This window comes from Saccopteryx leptura, chromosome 13 (assembly GCF_036850995.1).
Source record: "Saccopteryx leptura isolate mSacLep1 chromosome 13, mSacLep1_pri_phased_curated, whole genome shotgun sequence".
NCBI classification, from domain to species: domain Eukaryota; kingdom Metazoa; phylum Chordata; class Mammalia; order Chiroptera; family Emballonuridae; genus Saccopteryx; species Saccopteryx leptura.
In genome coordinates, this window is record NC_089515.1 from 6,595,030 (window position 1) to 6,611,754 (window position 16,725).

General features: G+C 42.3%; 1 protein-coding gene across 4 annotated transcripts in view; it reads right to left on the bottom strand.

Annotated features, from left to right (window-relative positions):
• The window catches only part of ZRANB1 (zinc finger RANBP2-type containing 1), a 63,219-nt gene that overhangs the window by 21,539 nt on the left and 24,955 nt on the right, over positions 1 to 16,725 (bottom strand). Inside the window, exon 2 of one of the 4 annotated variants that reach the window (XM_066355917.1) lies at positions 620 to 739. The exons of the other annotated variants lie outside the window; for them this stretch is intronic. Coding sequence (XP_066212014.1) covers positions 620 to 683 — 64 coding nt within the window. The 5' untranslated portion in view covers positions 684 to 739. The remainder of the gene's footprint in view (positions 1 to 619; positions 740 to 16,725) is intronic. 4 annotated transcript variants of the gene reach the window in all.

The window sequence follows — 16,725 nt, forward strand, 5'->3', positions numbered from 1 at the left end:
CCCCTTCCTCATTCATGCTAGGAAGCCAAATAAAAGGACCGCTGAAGGCAGAAGTTCACCTTATAAAACTAACCAGCAGTGTCATCAAACCTTCTACGCTGATAAATAAAATAAACTAGCTAAGTAGTGATGCATAATTACTAATAGAGACATGTCAGTGTACTTTTAAAAACACAGTAAGCTGAGAGTAAATAAAGACACTGAATTATACATTACAAACTATAAATTTGTTTAAAAAACAACTCACATATATTGTTGTGTGACCTGTGCCAGAATTTAACACACAAGGTTGGGCAAAAGTAGTTTACAGTTGTGAGTACAGCAGTTTATTCCTGTATTATTAATTATTGTCTTTTCCATACGAACTGTGAACCTACTTCTGCCAACCCTGCATTTTGAAGCCACAGGTCACAGCTCAGTAGGGACTTCACAGCTACTATGGAACTCCGATGGTTAGAATATGGAGCTGGCTTATAGATGTTTAGAAAACAGACTATTTTTTCCCCCATATATGGCAAAGTTTTCAAAGTTCTGCCTTGTTTTCTTTTATGACATAAAATCATAATGGTAACTAACTTTGAAAAGAATGCCAAATGGTTAAAAAAAAGCCAGGACTTACCTGAGCCCACAGGGGCCAGCTCAACACTACCCTGGAGTTCTATGGTAGCTGTAACCCACAGCATGCTTTACACTGTGGGGTCAGGCGGACCTGGAGTCGACTTGCACAATTTCAGGAGCCCTTAAAGAGAAAAGTTAGCTTTAAGTGGCGCTGTTCAAAACGGCCTTTACCATGGTCAGCAGAAAGATGCAGCTGTAGCTGGCTACAATGTCTGGTCATTTCTTCCCTATCCAGAGCTCAATTCACTTAACTGGTTTTGCATGTTAAACTGGAAACTATACTGCCCTGTGATACCTTTTCTTTATACTCTTAACCATTTGGCTATCTCTTTCAAACTTAAACATGAGCTGCTTTTTAAATAAAATGACCAATATTTTTAAGTGTATCTTCAAACAGGCACAAGCTCCTTGGCAATCCCAAACACAGTCTGAGCAGACAAATTACCTCTAGATGTACTTTTCATACACTAACCAACGGCAACACTAGCTACCACTTTTAATCCTAGAACAGTGCTACAGAACAGTAACCTGGTCCAACAGCCAAGAGATGGAAATCACAATGGGAAATAAATCCTTAAATTTAATCTAATCTATACTGTGTCAAGATGAGCTTCTATTCAATTCATTCAGTAAACTTACTCCATTATGGAAACATCCTCTTTAGAAAAATAAGATTCAATGATAGGGAAGTCAAAATAGACTCTAATTAAGAAAGGCTTTTAAATGTTCTATTATTAACCATGACAAAACATAGCTTATCCTTTAGAGAACTTACTTCCTTATCTTTAATCAGACAACCCAACTGCTGTGGAAATATAAATTCCCAAAACCATGTAACAACACAAGACCCGAAAGGCTAGACACCACCCTGAGAAGAACGTGCCCAGCAGGAAGAGCTGGAGCCGAAAGCCGATGGGAGGATTTGAAGGAACATCTCCGAGTTACCTTGGGAAGGTGGATCAGAGATGAGGACAAATGTTGATGGGTTAAAAAAGAGGAATGTGAGTTCAAATTACAAAGCTCACTTAAAATAGCACCAAGAGTCAATTGATACTCTGGTTCTTAAAAACATAGGGTTATAGTCACAAAACAGTGTCCACTACCCATACTCACCACTAAAATCAAGTCCTAAAGTCCCAAACGTTTTCCTGATTTCAAGTAGAAAGCTCTTCTGCCACATTGCCAAGTTATCTTGGCCAAACTTGGAACCAAATTTTAGATTTCTAAACCTATACTATTTTAGGTAGGCTTGGAGGAACAGAAGAGTCTAGCACAGTGATTTTCAACCACCAGCCTGCCAGAGATTTCATACTGGTCCGCGAGAGGATTAACCACTGATACGTGTGAAGACTATTCGGTAACCAGCGGTTGAACACCACTATGCCAGCCCCCTTTCTTCCCAGGTGAGAAAACCAAAAGGCAAATGAACATTCAAAAGCAGGCAGGGCGGGGGCAGGGGGAGAAGAAAGGAAAGCCTCTCATGACAGAGCACAACTTTATATTGTTCGTATAAAATCCATATTAACTCTTCTTCTAGCCAAAATACTCTGATAAAATTAAGACAGAACCATTGTATTGGAAGAAATGTTAAAAAGCTACTTATTCCATCTTACTAACCAGGCATAAGCACAAAACAAGAAAGTCCCTAGGATCTGCCACTGTAAGAAGGTCCCACAGCTTCAGTAAACTCGCGGCCTCGTGGTATCCAAATAAGCTGAGTGGTAGATTTTCCCCAAAAGTTTCAGGTCCATACATCTAACAACCCATCAGACATCATGGCTAACTGTGAGCTTCACCATCTTCAATGTTTGGGGAAAATGATACTGCTGTCCAACCCAAGCATCCTGACCAAAAACCTGAATTTCTTTCTTAAGGCCTCTCCTCAGCCCCAATACCATCAATTAACGGAAATTTTGTTGCTCTTACCTTTTAAGCCTCTCTCAAATATGATACATCCCCCTCACTCCATCTCCACTGCCTCCCTCCTAGGCCAAGACTGTGCTCTCTTACTTGGGCTGCTGTCATCTCCTCCTAAATGGTCTGCCTGCCTCCACTGCTGCCCCTCCAAACTAGTTTCCAGACTAGGACCAGGCCCAGGCCTGCTGAGCCATGGCTTACTCCACAGTGCTCAGGAGCGCACTCCGTGAACATCTGAATGCATGATGGACAGCCAATTAAGGAAAAGATAAAAACTAAGAATTTTAAAAAGCAAATGTGTAATACTGATGTTTTTTTAAAAATCAAAATAATTCCTAAACAAATGATGTAGAATCATTTTATATATAACTGAACAAATCAAATCAATGGCAAAAAAATTTTTTTAATTATATCAGTAAAAAAAATTTAGAAACATAGTTCTTAGTTCAATTCAAAAAACTGTAAAACAATAAAAATAAAATATTATTATAACTCTTCACCAAAAGAAGGAGAAAGAAAATTTTCAACAAATATGACTGGTACATATTTTTAATAATTATAAGACATGAATCAACAATTCACAGAAAAAAAAATACTAATGACTAAATGAGATAGCATGCTTCCCTGAAGAAGAAACTTCAGCAGAGACCCCGCTACACAGGGACTCTCCTATGGTGATGGTACAGACGTTCGTGGTCCAGTCCTTCCAGGCAGCAATCTACCAATGTGCATAGAAGTTCCTTGAATGCCTTTATGTCACTGAATCCTACAATCCAATTTCCGGAAATGCAAGAAAATTGTTAGAAATGCTGACAAATTTGGTCATCAAAACACTACCAGAATAAACAATTCTCAAGTAACTCAAAGGACTAATAGCAAGGGACAAGTTACTTAAAGGACAGATGCTCTCAAAGGGTTTGGGGAAAACTCACACAGAGAGACAGACAGGGCCAGAGGACAGGAGAGAACAGAAGTGGCGAAGCTGTACCAACTGTAAAGTCTAAGTCAAAGGCGCATGGTGCTCCGTGCAGTATACGTGTAACTTTTCTACAGGTTCTGAAGCTCCTCAGAATAAAAGGCTGATGAGGGGGAAAAGGTGGTTGCTTCTGGAAAATAGGATTGAAAGTAGAGAAAAGAAAAAAATACTTGCTTTTCTTTATAAATTCTTCTACCTACACTGCTTGATTTTTTTAGCCATGTGCACAGTCTAATGTTTTCAATTAAAATTATTTTTAAGGTAAACAGTAAAGTCCTCCAGAGTCTAAGCATCTTTTTTATATTTAATATTTAAATGATACTTTTAATTTCTTGTGTTAATACAGTGCTTTTAAAAAATGAAAGCCTTTACTAAACCAATGACACACATTCAAATATCAGTGTCATGTAATCAGAAATCACCAGACATATCCCACTTCTCAGCAATAGGAGGCGCACTATGCGTTGGCAGTCCTGTGTAATCCATCATTTCTAAACACCAGGAAGACTGGCTGTCTCAAGCAGATGACAGGCAACCAGGAGACTACCACCAGCCTTCTATTCCTGCATTTACCGCCCATCTGCCTTGACTCATTGTCCCTGGAAGCTTCCATGTTATCTCAGGTGCTTCAAGACACTTCCCAAGGCCAGGCTGGACGCGCCACAGGAAGGAAAACGTGTGTATTCCCTGGATTAGCGTCTCTATTTTTCTGAGAATTACCACAACTCACTTAAAAATGACATAAAGTGCCATTTTATATCCAGAATACCAAAATCACAAGAGGAATTCCTTAGAAACCAAAATGTATCTGAAGATAACACTCCTTTCATGGTTCTAAAAACAATTCTATTGCCTGTAACACCAACTACCTTGGCTAGGAAGACCACCAGCAAGGATGTGGACGGAGTAAAAAGACCTGAGACTTTATAGCTAGATACACACGTGGCCTGAGTACGAGCCCACAGTTAACAAGGACATACAAGGCATGGCCAGCGTGCTGGCACTCTGCTTTCCTTTTAAGGATGCAGTGCCAAAGAACTGCTGCACAAGTCTGTGTATATTTGGGATTCTATTAAAAGCCTCTAATAAAATATTTTAACTCAAACTATTAAGAGTAGCTAGCTAATCGGACATGAGTCAGGAGAGGGGAACAGAAAGAAGGAAGAGAGTATCAACCTTAAACACAGCCATCAGCTGATAACCAGATGGCTAACTTCAGTTCTCAAGCCTCTGATAGGACCCAGGGCAGCTACACACCCGTGGAGCACATGTGCAATGGGACTGAAAAAACAAGGCATTGACCAATATGTGATCTTCTACCGGGGACACTACATGTGGAAGGGCAAAATGATAGAAAAAAGCATGAGCACAGCCTTAAAATGCAAACAGCACAGGCACACAACTGCCCACTACTGGCAGAGGTGTGTGCAGGCAAAGGGCAGGAAAGAACAAGCGGGGGAAGTGCCCAGTTACGCAGACAACCTGACTATGTAACCAAACGGAACACTCGACTCCATCTGAGTTGCCCGCTTGGAAATCTCCCAAGTGTACTTTCTCTTTGCCAATGGCACCTCTCGTCTGAAATCATTCTCCGGAGAGAACAACAGCCAAGGAACCCAGAACTGTAGAACTGGTGACAAAACCATTTTGTTTTAAAAAATATCATTGGCCCTGGCTGGATGGCTCAGTTGCAGAGCATCGGCCCGGCGTGTGGAAGTCCGCAGTTCAATTCCCAGCCAGGGCACACAGGAGACCTGCCCATCTGCTTCCCCACCTTTCCCTTCTCCTCTCTCTCTCTCTCTCTCTTCCCCTCCTGCAGCCAAGGCTCCATTGGAGCAAAGTTGGCCCAGGCGCTGAGGATGGCTCCACGGCCTCTGCCTCAGGCGCTAGAATGACTGGTTGCAACAGAACAACGCCCCCTGGTGGGCATGCCAGGTGGATCGGGTTGGATATATGCAGAAGTCTGTCTGACTGCCTCCCTGCTTCTAACTTAGGAAAAATACCAAAAAAAAAAAAATTTATAATTTAAAAATCTCATGATTTTAAATGTCTAAGACTCAAGACATTTTCTTTAGGCGTGCCTTTATTCCTATTTAAAGCAATGTGTTAAGGGGAGGGAAAAGCATTAAAAAGAAGAGCCAGGAAAATAGTCTGGTATCAATATAAAATCAAGTTAATCATCAAAATGGCTCATTAGCATCCTAAAATAAACCTAGCACTCAAATTAAAAATAACCATAACTTAAATCCATCCGAACAGTGAACAATTTCATTAGCATCCTCTCTGAATTCCCAACAGATGATCTCCAAAAATTAAATATCAGAACACAGATCCACTACTGGGCTAGCAACTCAAAAGTGATAATTACTACAAAGCAATTCCATAGGGCAGAAAAAATTCTAAAGGCGGAAAATGGATTGTGCAAACAGCAATGGTACACCAAGTTAAAAATAAGCAAACAAAAGCAAAGGAAAAAAACCCAAATACTACGGAAATGCCACACTTAAAACTAAGTTCAGCCTGACCAGGCGGTGGCGCAGTGGGTAGAGCATCGGACTGGGATGCAGAGGACCCAGGTTCGAAACCCCAAGGTCACCAGCTTGAGCGCGGGCTCATCTGGTTTGAGCAAAAGCTCCCCAGCTTGGACTCAAGCTCGCTGGCTCAAGCAAGGGGTTGCTCGGTCTGCTGAAGGCCTACGGTCAAGGCACATATGAGAAAGCAATCAATGAATAACTAAGGTCTCACAATGAAAAACTGATGATTGATGCTTCTCATCTCTCTCCGTTCCTGTCTGTCTGTCCCTGTCTATCCCTGTCTATCCCTCTCTCTGACTCTCTCTCTGTCCCTGGGGGAAAAAAAAAAAAAAAGTTCCAATATTGTGGCCTACCATAGAATGCTGGCAAATAACAGTGATTAGTGATTAATAGATTACCTTGGGACAGTGGTCAGCAAACTCATTAGTCAACAGACCCAAATATCAACAGTACAACGATTGAAATTTCTTTTGAGAGACAAATTTTTTCAACTTAAACCAGGGGTCTCAAACTCAACTCAGCATGTGGGCCGCAGAGCAAGATCACAGCCGTTCCGTGGGCCGCACTAGGTCTACAAAAGGCAACTGTTACGCAACATTTTTCTCACTGCAGTTGAAAACAAAAAAAAATCAGTACAAAATTGTTCGGCGGGCCACGAGTTTGAGACTCCTGACTTAAACTATATAGGTAGGTATATTCCTTATCGAGGTAGCGCCGCATGTGGTATTTTGCGGAAGAGCCACACTCAAAGGGCCACATGTGGGTCGCGAGCCACGGTTTGCAGACACGGCCTTGGGACATAGCAACCATATATATACCTATATCTATATAAAAAACCCCTGGACGATGGCACCGTGACTGCTCCCGGGTTGGGAGAGTGGCAGCCAAGAAAGGACATGGGAGCTCCAACCCTTCCCTTGTGCCTCTCTTCCATCTGGCTCTTCCTGAGTTACATCTTTTTATAATAAACCAGCAATCTAAGTAAAATGTTCTCCCGAGTTCTTTGAGCTATTCTAGCAAATTAACTGAGCCTAAGGAGGGGTATGGGAACCTACCTGAACTTCAGAATGGCATGGGGAGGAGGGGCCCTTGGGGGACTGAACTGTTAACCTGTGGCACTGGTGTCGGCTGATACGGGTTCTGACACCAGTTGAAGAGGGGTTTGTGTACGGAGTGTCATATAAAAAGCATTTTACTGAACTTGCACTTAGAGAAGCTTAGGCTATCATTCAAAGTTGAAATAGAAGACTGCTCATAAGTATTGAATGTCTCCCTGCCCTGTCCTGCCATGGAAAAAGTCCAGTCTTGTCTTCATTAAGCCCAGTACAAAGACCCAAGTCAGATACTCTGCGCACGGTTCAGCCCATATGACAGCACAGTCCAGCCTGTATGACAGCACAGTCCAGTCCAGGCGCAACTCAGAGCCTATCCTCGGGAAACTGCTTGGCTACCGGGCCAGAAGCGGTTGCCAGCCCGCACAGCATTGCTGCTGCTTGGAGTCCCAGCAAATGAACAAGCAGGTCAAGCTTGTTTCCAAGGAGGAAGAGAAAGTAAACAGTACTAAACCTGTGTTTATATTTTTGGAATGGGAAAGACTGGCTTTAGTTTACGCCAACCAGTTTCTTCTTCACGTGCTCGTGTTGGTTCCTCCCACTAACCCAGGGGTCAGGAACCTTTTTGGCTGAGAGAGCCATGAATGCCACATATTTTAAAATGTAATTCTGTGAGAGCCATACAACGACCCGTGTACGTTACACATTATCCAATAAAAAATTTGTGTTGTCCCAGAGGACAGCTGTGTTTGGCTCCAGCCACCCGCAACCATGAACATGAGCCATAGGAAATGAATGGATTGTAATACATGAGAATGTTTTATATTTTTAACGTTATTATTTTTTTTATTAAAGATTTGTCTGCAAGCCAGATGCAGCCATCAAAAGAGCCACATCTGTCTCACGAGCCATAGGTTCCCGACCCCTGCACTAACCAATCAGTTCCTTCTACGTTCAACTGACAGGTCTCTAAGGTCACTATTCTGGTTTCACTGCCCATGCCTTAAAGTGGAAGCACAGAAGCACCTTTCCTCAGCACGAAAACCGGCAGTGCCTTCAGGAAATTCATCCCAAACGTGAGTCTGAGGGTTGAGGTACAATGGACTCTTAGAATGTGCAACTGAGGCCCTGGCCGGTTGGCTCAGTGGTAGAGTGTCGGCCTGGCGTGGAGTCCTGGGTTCGACTCCTGGCCAGGGCACACAGGAGAAGCGCCCATCTGCTTCTCCACCCTTCCCCCTCTCCTTCCTCTCTGTCTCTTTCTTCCCCTCTCGCAGCCAAGGCTCCATTGGAGCAAAGTTGTCCTGGGCGCTGGGGATGGCTCCATGGCCTCTGCCTCAGGCGCTAGAATGGCTCTGGTTGCAACAGAGCATCGCCCCCTGGTGGGCATGCCGGGTGGATCCCGGTCAGGTGCATGCAGGAGTCTGTCCGTCTGACTGCCTCCCCGTTTCCAACTTCAGAAAAATAAAAAAAAATAAAAAAAAATAAAAAAAGTGCAAATGAGCCTATGAATACTTTAGCCTTCTATCAAATTAAGCTAAATAAGATACTGAAGTTTCTTACTGAAGCAGGCTTTCCAAGTTTTATAAAATATACTATCCAACTCCCTTTGCTCTCTTTCCCCATCAATATCTACCTACCTACCTTTATTAACAGGATCCAATGTTATCTCGAGATGACAGGGTCAAAACTGAGTTAAACTGTAGGATACCCAGCTGATGTCTGGAGAATCTGAGAACTGCTTGGTTTGAGCCCTGGCCAACCAAGCAGGCTGTGAAGAAGCTCTATGACACTGACATGGCCCAGGTCAACACCCTAATCAGGCCTGATGGAGAGAAGGCAACATATTGAATGGCTCCTATGATGCTTTACATGTTTCCAACAAAATTGGGGTCATCTAAACTGAGTCCATCTGGTTAATTCTAAATATAAAAAATTTACACTAAAAAAAACAGAAGACTAGAAAAGACACACGAGTGAGTTTTTACTTACAAACACTTTGACCATCTTTGTCGAGAAAAAGGTAACATGGCTGGCTACATCTTATCCAGCAAGTCACTTAGCCTCTCTAGGTTTCAACTTCTCTCATATTAACAAAAGGACGACTCTGACTCCCTCTAGGAATTGGTGACAGTTAAGTTTTTCTAAACTTGTCAAATTAAGATGTTTATATAGTTTTTTATTAAACCAGTTTCTTCTTCACATGCTCATGTTGGTTCCTCCCACTAACCCAGGGGTTGGGAACCTTTTTGGCTGAGAGAGCCAAAAGATTCTTTTATTAAGATGCTATTCGTATTAATTTACTATTGCTGCTCTAACAAATTACTACAAACAGTGACTTATAGCAATACAAATTTTCTATCTTACTTAATATTTTGGAGAGGTCAGAAGTTCCCACGTGGGTCTCACTGGACTAAAATCAAGCTTCACTCCTAAGAAAGTTCTAGGGGAGCCTTGCCTTTTCCAGCTTCTAGAAGCTACCTGCCCACAGTCTTTGGCTGATAAACCTGAATCACTATCACATCCCTGCGACCCTCACTCTTCTGCTTCCCTTTCCTTCTTTCACATTTAAGAACCCTTATGATTACATTACACCCACCTGGATAATCTGGGATAATGTCTCCATCTCAAGGCTATTACTTTAATTACAACTGCAAAATCCCTTTTGCCATATAAAATGACTTAAACACAGGTTCTGGGGATTAGGATTTAGTCATTTTGGGGGGCTGGGAGGGCATTATTCTGCCTGCCTCATTCACTATTTAAGTCAGTTGTGTATATCAGAAAAGGCACAAAAAGGGGTTCATATAAGAAAGTAAATAGTAGGCAAGTAAAAAAATGCAAATTTGGATACTGTAACTCATCTCATTAATACTCTAGTTTTCAAGATGCCTAATGTTCTCTGCCTTCAAATAAGGCATCAATAATACATCTCTGTGGAGCAAATTAATTTTTGAAGCTAAGGAATACTGAACCAGAAAATAGAGGTCTATTTTTTTCTTTACAATAATTTATGCCGTGGGTTTCCTCTACACTTAAAAAAGCAGCCTAATGAGTAAAATCACTTGTATCTTATGTCAAGGATTTTCTTTTGTTTTGTTTTGATGCAGTAATTTCCTTGATATAAATCATACTATCATTCTAGTTCACAGTAATACCGTCTTTCAAAAACTAGTCTATGACTTTTCTTCCACCGAAGTTAATTTAATTTTGTGTGGTTTACTGTACAACACTCCTTTCCTTTGACCACTCTTAAACTAGGAAAAAAGTTTCCATAGGAATTACATGTTACCACATACTTGTTTTTCAAGAGAAAGAAAAATAACACTAATACAACCTTAATGGTTTACTTCCTTGAGAAAAACCATCCTTATACATAAATTTTAATACCAAAATAAATTGAAAAAAAATGTTTATTACACCTATACAATTGCTAATTTTTGTTAAAATGAAAAAAGAGACCTGTGGTGGCGCAGTGGATAAAGCGTCGACCTGGAAATGCTGAGGTCGCCGGTTCGAAACCCTGGGCTTGCCTGGTCAAGGCACATAAGGGAGTTGATGCTTCCAGCTCCTCCCCACCTTCTTTCTCTGTCTCTCTCTGTCTCTCTCTCTCCCTCTCTGTCTCTCTCTCTTCCTTTCTCTCTCCTCTCTAAAATGAATAAATAAAATAAAACTAAAAAAATGGGCACACGTGTTTAACCCCTTACAAGTTTGAGGTATTTTTACAGTTACATCGGACCTCTGGAACGGACAGCTTTATATGACACCGTAAGCAGGTTTCTAGCAAGGGGATCAAAATACAATTGGCATCAATATAGAAAATAACTGCCATAAATACTGGTTTTCAAAATAATTAAGTTATAAGAAAAGGAAATATTACATCACATATAACAATATTTTTGCAAACAACTTTAAAGAAAAAGTTAATTATAATATGTTTTCTATGTTTTAAGAATCACGTAAGTTTTGAGACACATCAAAATATTGCTCAGGAATAATCAAGACTACAACCCTCATAATTCCATTTTAGCATGCTCCCTGACAAGGACATTCTGGGTTAGCCCGTAGGTGAGTGATTCCCAACAGGTGACACACTGCAGTTCACCCCAAAGTTCAGAAGCTGCAGAGGACGTTACTGATGCTTACATTCTCTATAATGCCCCTGCCATGGGCAACTGAATGTGTCAGTATAACAAGTTCAGTTTTGCAAGTGATCCCTTTGTAAGATATATAAATGTCTAATCACAATGTCGTATACCTGAAACTATTATATTTCAACTATAACTGAAATCAAAACTTTTAGAAATTTTATAATTCCAGTTTCACATGTACTCATTACACACATTGATTCCTAGTCCCCTACGCCCTCAGTACCCATTCCCTCCAACTCAAATCCTTCCCATCTTCCTCAGCAGGGACACTGGACAATACAGCTACTGTTCAAGACATGCGACAAAATGCCAAGAGGAAGCATATTTTTCAAGTAAAAATTTTACTTGATTTGGGACTTTTAAGTATAACCAACATATAGAATGATTTTTTCTATATATCATATATTCATCAAATGATGAAATAGTCACCAGTGAAGTGGGAAGATAAAGGGTGAAGGAACCAGACTTGAAACTGTCCACCTCCAGAGACTGCCTGGTGATAACTGGGGCCTCTCCTCCCCCCAGCAAGACTCTTCAGCACTGCCTGCTCTGCTGTCCCCGGATGGGAGAGGGTGAGTTAGCTCCCACTGCGTGAGCCTCAGGCAGTCTTTAAGATGGACACAGAAAGCTTGGAAGAAAGCCAAGAATCTAGAAACTCAGGAGACGAACAGAGTAAACCAAATTTCCACAAAGGTCTATTCACTGATTGATTTAACAAATAACCGAATGCCTGCTATGTATCAGGCAGTTTTAGGCTCTAGGATACAGCTGTGAACAAACAGGCAAAATTCCTGGCCCTTATAAAGCTTAAACTTCAAAGAAGAAGAAAATAATAAAGTGACTAAGTATACTATCTGAAGGTAACAAATGTAGAGAGGCCTCAAGAGAAGGCAGCGGCACTGAAGAAAAGAGTTTAAGGAAGTCAATTAGCTAAACTACAGTCTGGAGAAGGAGCAGTCCAGGCAGAGACAAAGGCAAGGACAAAGACTTGAGCCTCCTTCACACAGAAGCAACATGGCCAGAGTGGCTGGAATGACTGAGCAGACTGAGAGCCACAGATGAGGTCAGAGGGAAACACCGTGTATAGGGGACAGATGTGTGGGACAGCAAGTGAGCGTGGCTCGTACTCTGGGGGACACCGAGAATCACTGCAGGGCTCTGAGCAGCCCCATGAGGATGGAGAGATTATAAAGGAGGGCAAGGACAGAGAGGGGACCATGTTTGGACCAGGGTGGAAGAAACAGTCAGATTCTGGATATCTTTTGAAGGCAGAGCCAGTTAAGAATTTCTGACAAATAGGAACTGAGTATAAAAGAGGAAACCAAGGATGACCAAGGCTTCTGCACAGCAAATGGAAACTTGAACTTGCCATCAACCACGAGGGGCTGTGAGAGAACAGATTTGAGGGAGACCCAGTTCAGTTCTAACCACACTGGGTTTGAAATGACTTTGTATTAGACAGTCCCTGATTTATGATGGTCTGACTTACAATGTTTCAACCTTCCAACCGTACGTAAGCAGTATGTCCTCAGTAGAAAGCGCACACTGAACTGTAGATTTTAATCGTCCCCCTGGCTAGCACTGCCCTACAGACACTTCCTGGTGATGCGGGACAGCGGCAGCACCTGCACTCCCAGCAGCCAAGGGCTCACAAAGGACTCACCAGTGCTGTGACCACACTGCCAGTGCTTTCTAAATGCTCTTTGATTTGCTATTATTGTCTGCTCACAATGGGTTTATCAGGACATGAGCCCACCATTAAGTTAAGAGCATCAGTACTAGATGTTCAAGGGAAGCTGCTGCATAGGTAGCTATCTGGGTATATGAGTCTAAGGTTCAGAAATACAAAAAGTTACTACCAGATTTATTTGGGAATTCTTATCTGACCCTGTGTCTTTTCAAGGAATCCAATCTGGGTCACAAATTTAAATGTTCCTTTTTTAAAAGGGCAACTGATTCAATAGTAGAACTAAATAGTGTTGAGTAGTGCTGCCCTATTTTCCAGGGACATTATTATCTTTCCAGTGAAAAGCAGTCTATGATTAGCACTAACATGCCTTCCCAGAAAAGACTCGGCAGCAAAGCGCAGACATTCCCGAGCCCACTGCACCTCAATGCACACCTCTGCCTGCCACTCCGGCTCCAGCCCCAGGTTCCACTCTTACTGGAGTCAGGCTTTGGCCCTGCCATCCTCCCACCCCACGTCCTCGGACCACTTCAGATAATCTGACTCCTGTGAAACTTACACCCCACAGTCACGGAAAGATCTTTGCTCAGTACTGCTGAGTGTACAGTTTACTTTTGCCTTTCAACAGCTCCATCTTTCTCGTTCCTAGTTTAACCAGCTACAAAGCCTGAGGTTGAGATTTTTTGGTTTCCAATTTCATATTGCTCACATCTGATATCTAGAATAAGTTTTATAAGAAGTACACATTTTATACTTATTGTACATACTTTGAAGATTTTTTCTTAGCACATGTGCTGGCTGAAGCAAGTGCTAAATGATTTTTATTTTTTTTATTTTTTTAAAGAAGTTTTACATTTTTATTTATTTATTTATTTATTTATTCATTTTTTTAGAGAGGAGAGGGAGAGACAGAGAGAGAGAAGGGGGGGAGGAGCTGGAAGCATCAACTCCCATATGTGCCTTGACCAGGCCAGCCCAGGGTTTCGAACCGGCGACCTCAGCATTTCCAGGTCAACGCTTTATCCACTGCACCACCACAGGTCAGGCACTAAAATGATTTTTAAATGCATAACATCAGCAATCCAAAATACACCTAATGAAATCTGGAGAACGTCAGACAGGGAGAAAAGGAAAAGCAAAGGTTAATTTTCAGTTATGTGGACTTCTATTAACTAATACAACAAAATATAAGCAAGGAAAAAATGTTTTTAGCATATTTCAGAGATCAGAACATAACTACCCAACAGAGACCGGGCCATAATCTTTTGTACAACTGTTCGGAAACAAATTGTGTACTGAACAGTAAAAAAATATCTGATAGAAAACACAATCCATCTTACCAAAAACCGAACACAATCAATCCTTGGCCCTAAGAACCTAGAAATTCTGGAGTGGGTGGGAATAGAAATCTAATGACAAAGAAACTGTTTTGTAAATAAAACAAGACTAAATCCAATACTGGCCCAGCTGGCAGGAGTTTTTGTTCAGCCTTTAAAAGGAACTCACAGCTCTTAGAATTTGAAGAGGAACAAGGACGATGTTCACACCAAGATTGTGTGGAGAGAAATATAAGGAAACACCAACAAGACAGAGTAGTAATAAAGACAAGAAATAACAGCCACAGAGACAAGGTACTATAATACTGATTGGTCTAACTTGTGTGTTTCAAGGACAGAAAACATTTCAAAGCAGAAATTCTTGTCCTAAGGTCCACTAACTTGAAGAAACAATGAACCTGATTCCAAAAGAATTCTAATACCCCAAAAGAGGTTAAGAATCATCACAATGTAGTTCACTGGCATCTATAGACTTATGTGTACTATAACATCACCTTGTAGTAAACAAGTGTGCTACTCGCAAAAGTGATTTTAAGAGTGTTTCAAAAGGCACCTGGCTAAAAGATAATAACACCTAGTACTGAAGGTCACACCATGTAAGATTCCATTTACATGGAATATCCAGAATAGGCACATCCAAAGAGAAAGAAGGCAGACCACTGGCTGCCAGGGAGGAGGTGGGGAAGGGGATATGAAGCACTCCCTCAGGGTTCTTTTCAGGGTGATGAAAGTACTTCAGAACCAGACAGTGGTGGTTGTACCACACTGTGAATGCACCTAATGCCACTGAACTGCTGTTCACTTTCTTTTTTATTTTACTGATTTGAGAGAGAGAGGAAGGGGGGAGAGAGAGACAATGTGTTCCTGTATGTGCCCTAAGGGGGACTGAACCAGCAACCTCTGCACTTCGGTACAATGCTCTAACCCAGGGGTCGGCAAACTCATTAGTCAACAGAGCCAAAAATCAACAGTACAACGATTGAAATTTCTTTTGAGAGCCAGATTTTTTAAACTTATGCTAAATAGGTAGCTATACTCCTTATTGAGGTAGCTCCGCACGTGGTATTTTGCGGAAGAGCCACACTTAAGGGGCCAAAGAGCCGCGCATGTGGCTCACGAGCCATGGTTTGCCGGCCAGTGCTCTAGCCAAACGCGCTATCAGGGAAGGGTGCTGCTGTTCACTTTCAAAATGGTGAATTTTGTTATGTGATTTGACCTCAATTTAAAAATTAATAATAAACCCTTTTATATCTCTTTATAAAAGAAAATAAAGACAACAATGAAATAAGTATTACCCCACTTTGGGAAGGAAAAAGAGAACAATGGGATGAAAAGGGACAGTGCAGAGAAAAGATGGCTCGGGGTGTTCTCAGCCCCAGTCCTCAGGACAGGAGAGAAGTGGACTACCAGTTACTAAGTGCCTACCTACTGTGTGTGGTGATGAGAGACATTCTTTCTGCCAGGTCAAAACTAAAAAACTCATGTCGTGAAATCTCCCCTTAGGACTTGCAGATTCATATGGTTATGTCTTCCATATTCTTGGGGCTATATTCAGGGGGATAAACAAAAGAACTTAATACTGAGAAAAAGCCTGATCAGGTGGTGACGCAGTGGATAGAGCGTCAGACTGGGATGCCGAGGACCCAGGTTCGAGACCCCGAGGTCGCCAGCTTGAGCACGGGCTCATCTGGTTTGAGTAAAGCTCACCAGCTTGGACCCAAGGTCGCTGGCTCCAGCAAGGGGTTACTTGGTCTGCTAAAGGACCACGGTCAAGGCACATATGAGAAGGCAATCAATGAACAACTAAGGTGTTGCAACGCGCAACAAAAATCTAATATTGATGCTTCTCATCTCTCCGTTCCTGTCTGTCTGTCCCTGTCTATCCCTCTCTCTGACTCTCGCTCTCTCTGTCTCTGTAAAGAAAAGAAAAAAGTTAAAAAAAAATACTGAGAGGCCCTGGCCAGTTGGCTCAGTGGTAGAGCATCGGCCTGGCGTGCGGGGGACCCGGGTTCAATTCCCGGCCAGGGCACATAGGAGAAGCGCCCATTTGCTTCTCCACACCCCCCCCCCTCCTTCCTCTCTGTCTCTCTCTTCCCCTCCCGCAGCTGAGGCTCCATTGGAGCAAAGATGGCCCGGGCACTGGGGATGGCTCCTTGGCCTCTGCCCCAGGCGCTAGAGTGGCTCTGGTCTCGGCAGAGCAACGCCCCGGAGGGGCAGAGCATTGCCCCCCTGGTGGGCGTGCCGGGTGGATCCCGGTCGGGCGCATGCGGGAGTCTGTCTGACTGTCTCTCCCCATTTCCAGCTTCAGAAAAATACAAAAAAAAAAAAAAAAAAAACTGAGAAAAACATACAGGGTGGGGCAAAGGTCGGTTCACAGCTGTATGGAAACAGTTTGTTCTTGTATCATTATTTACTGTATCATGGTATTTTCCACACAGCTGTAACCCACCTTTGCC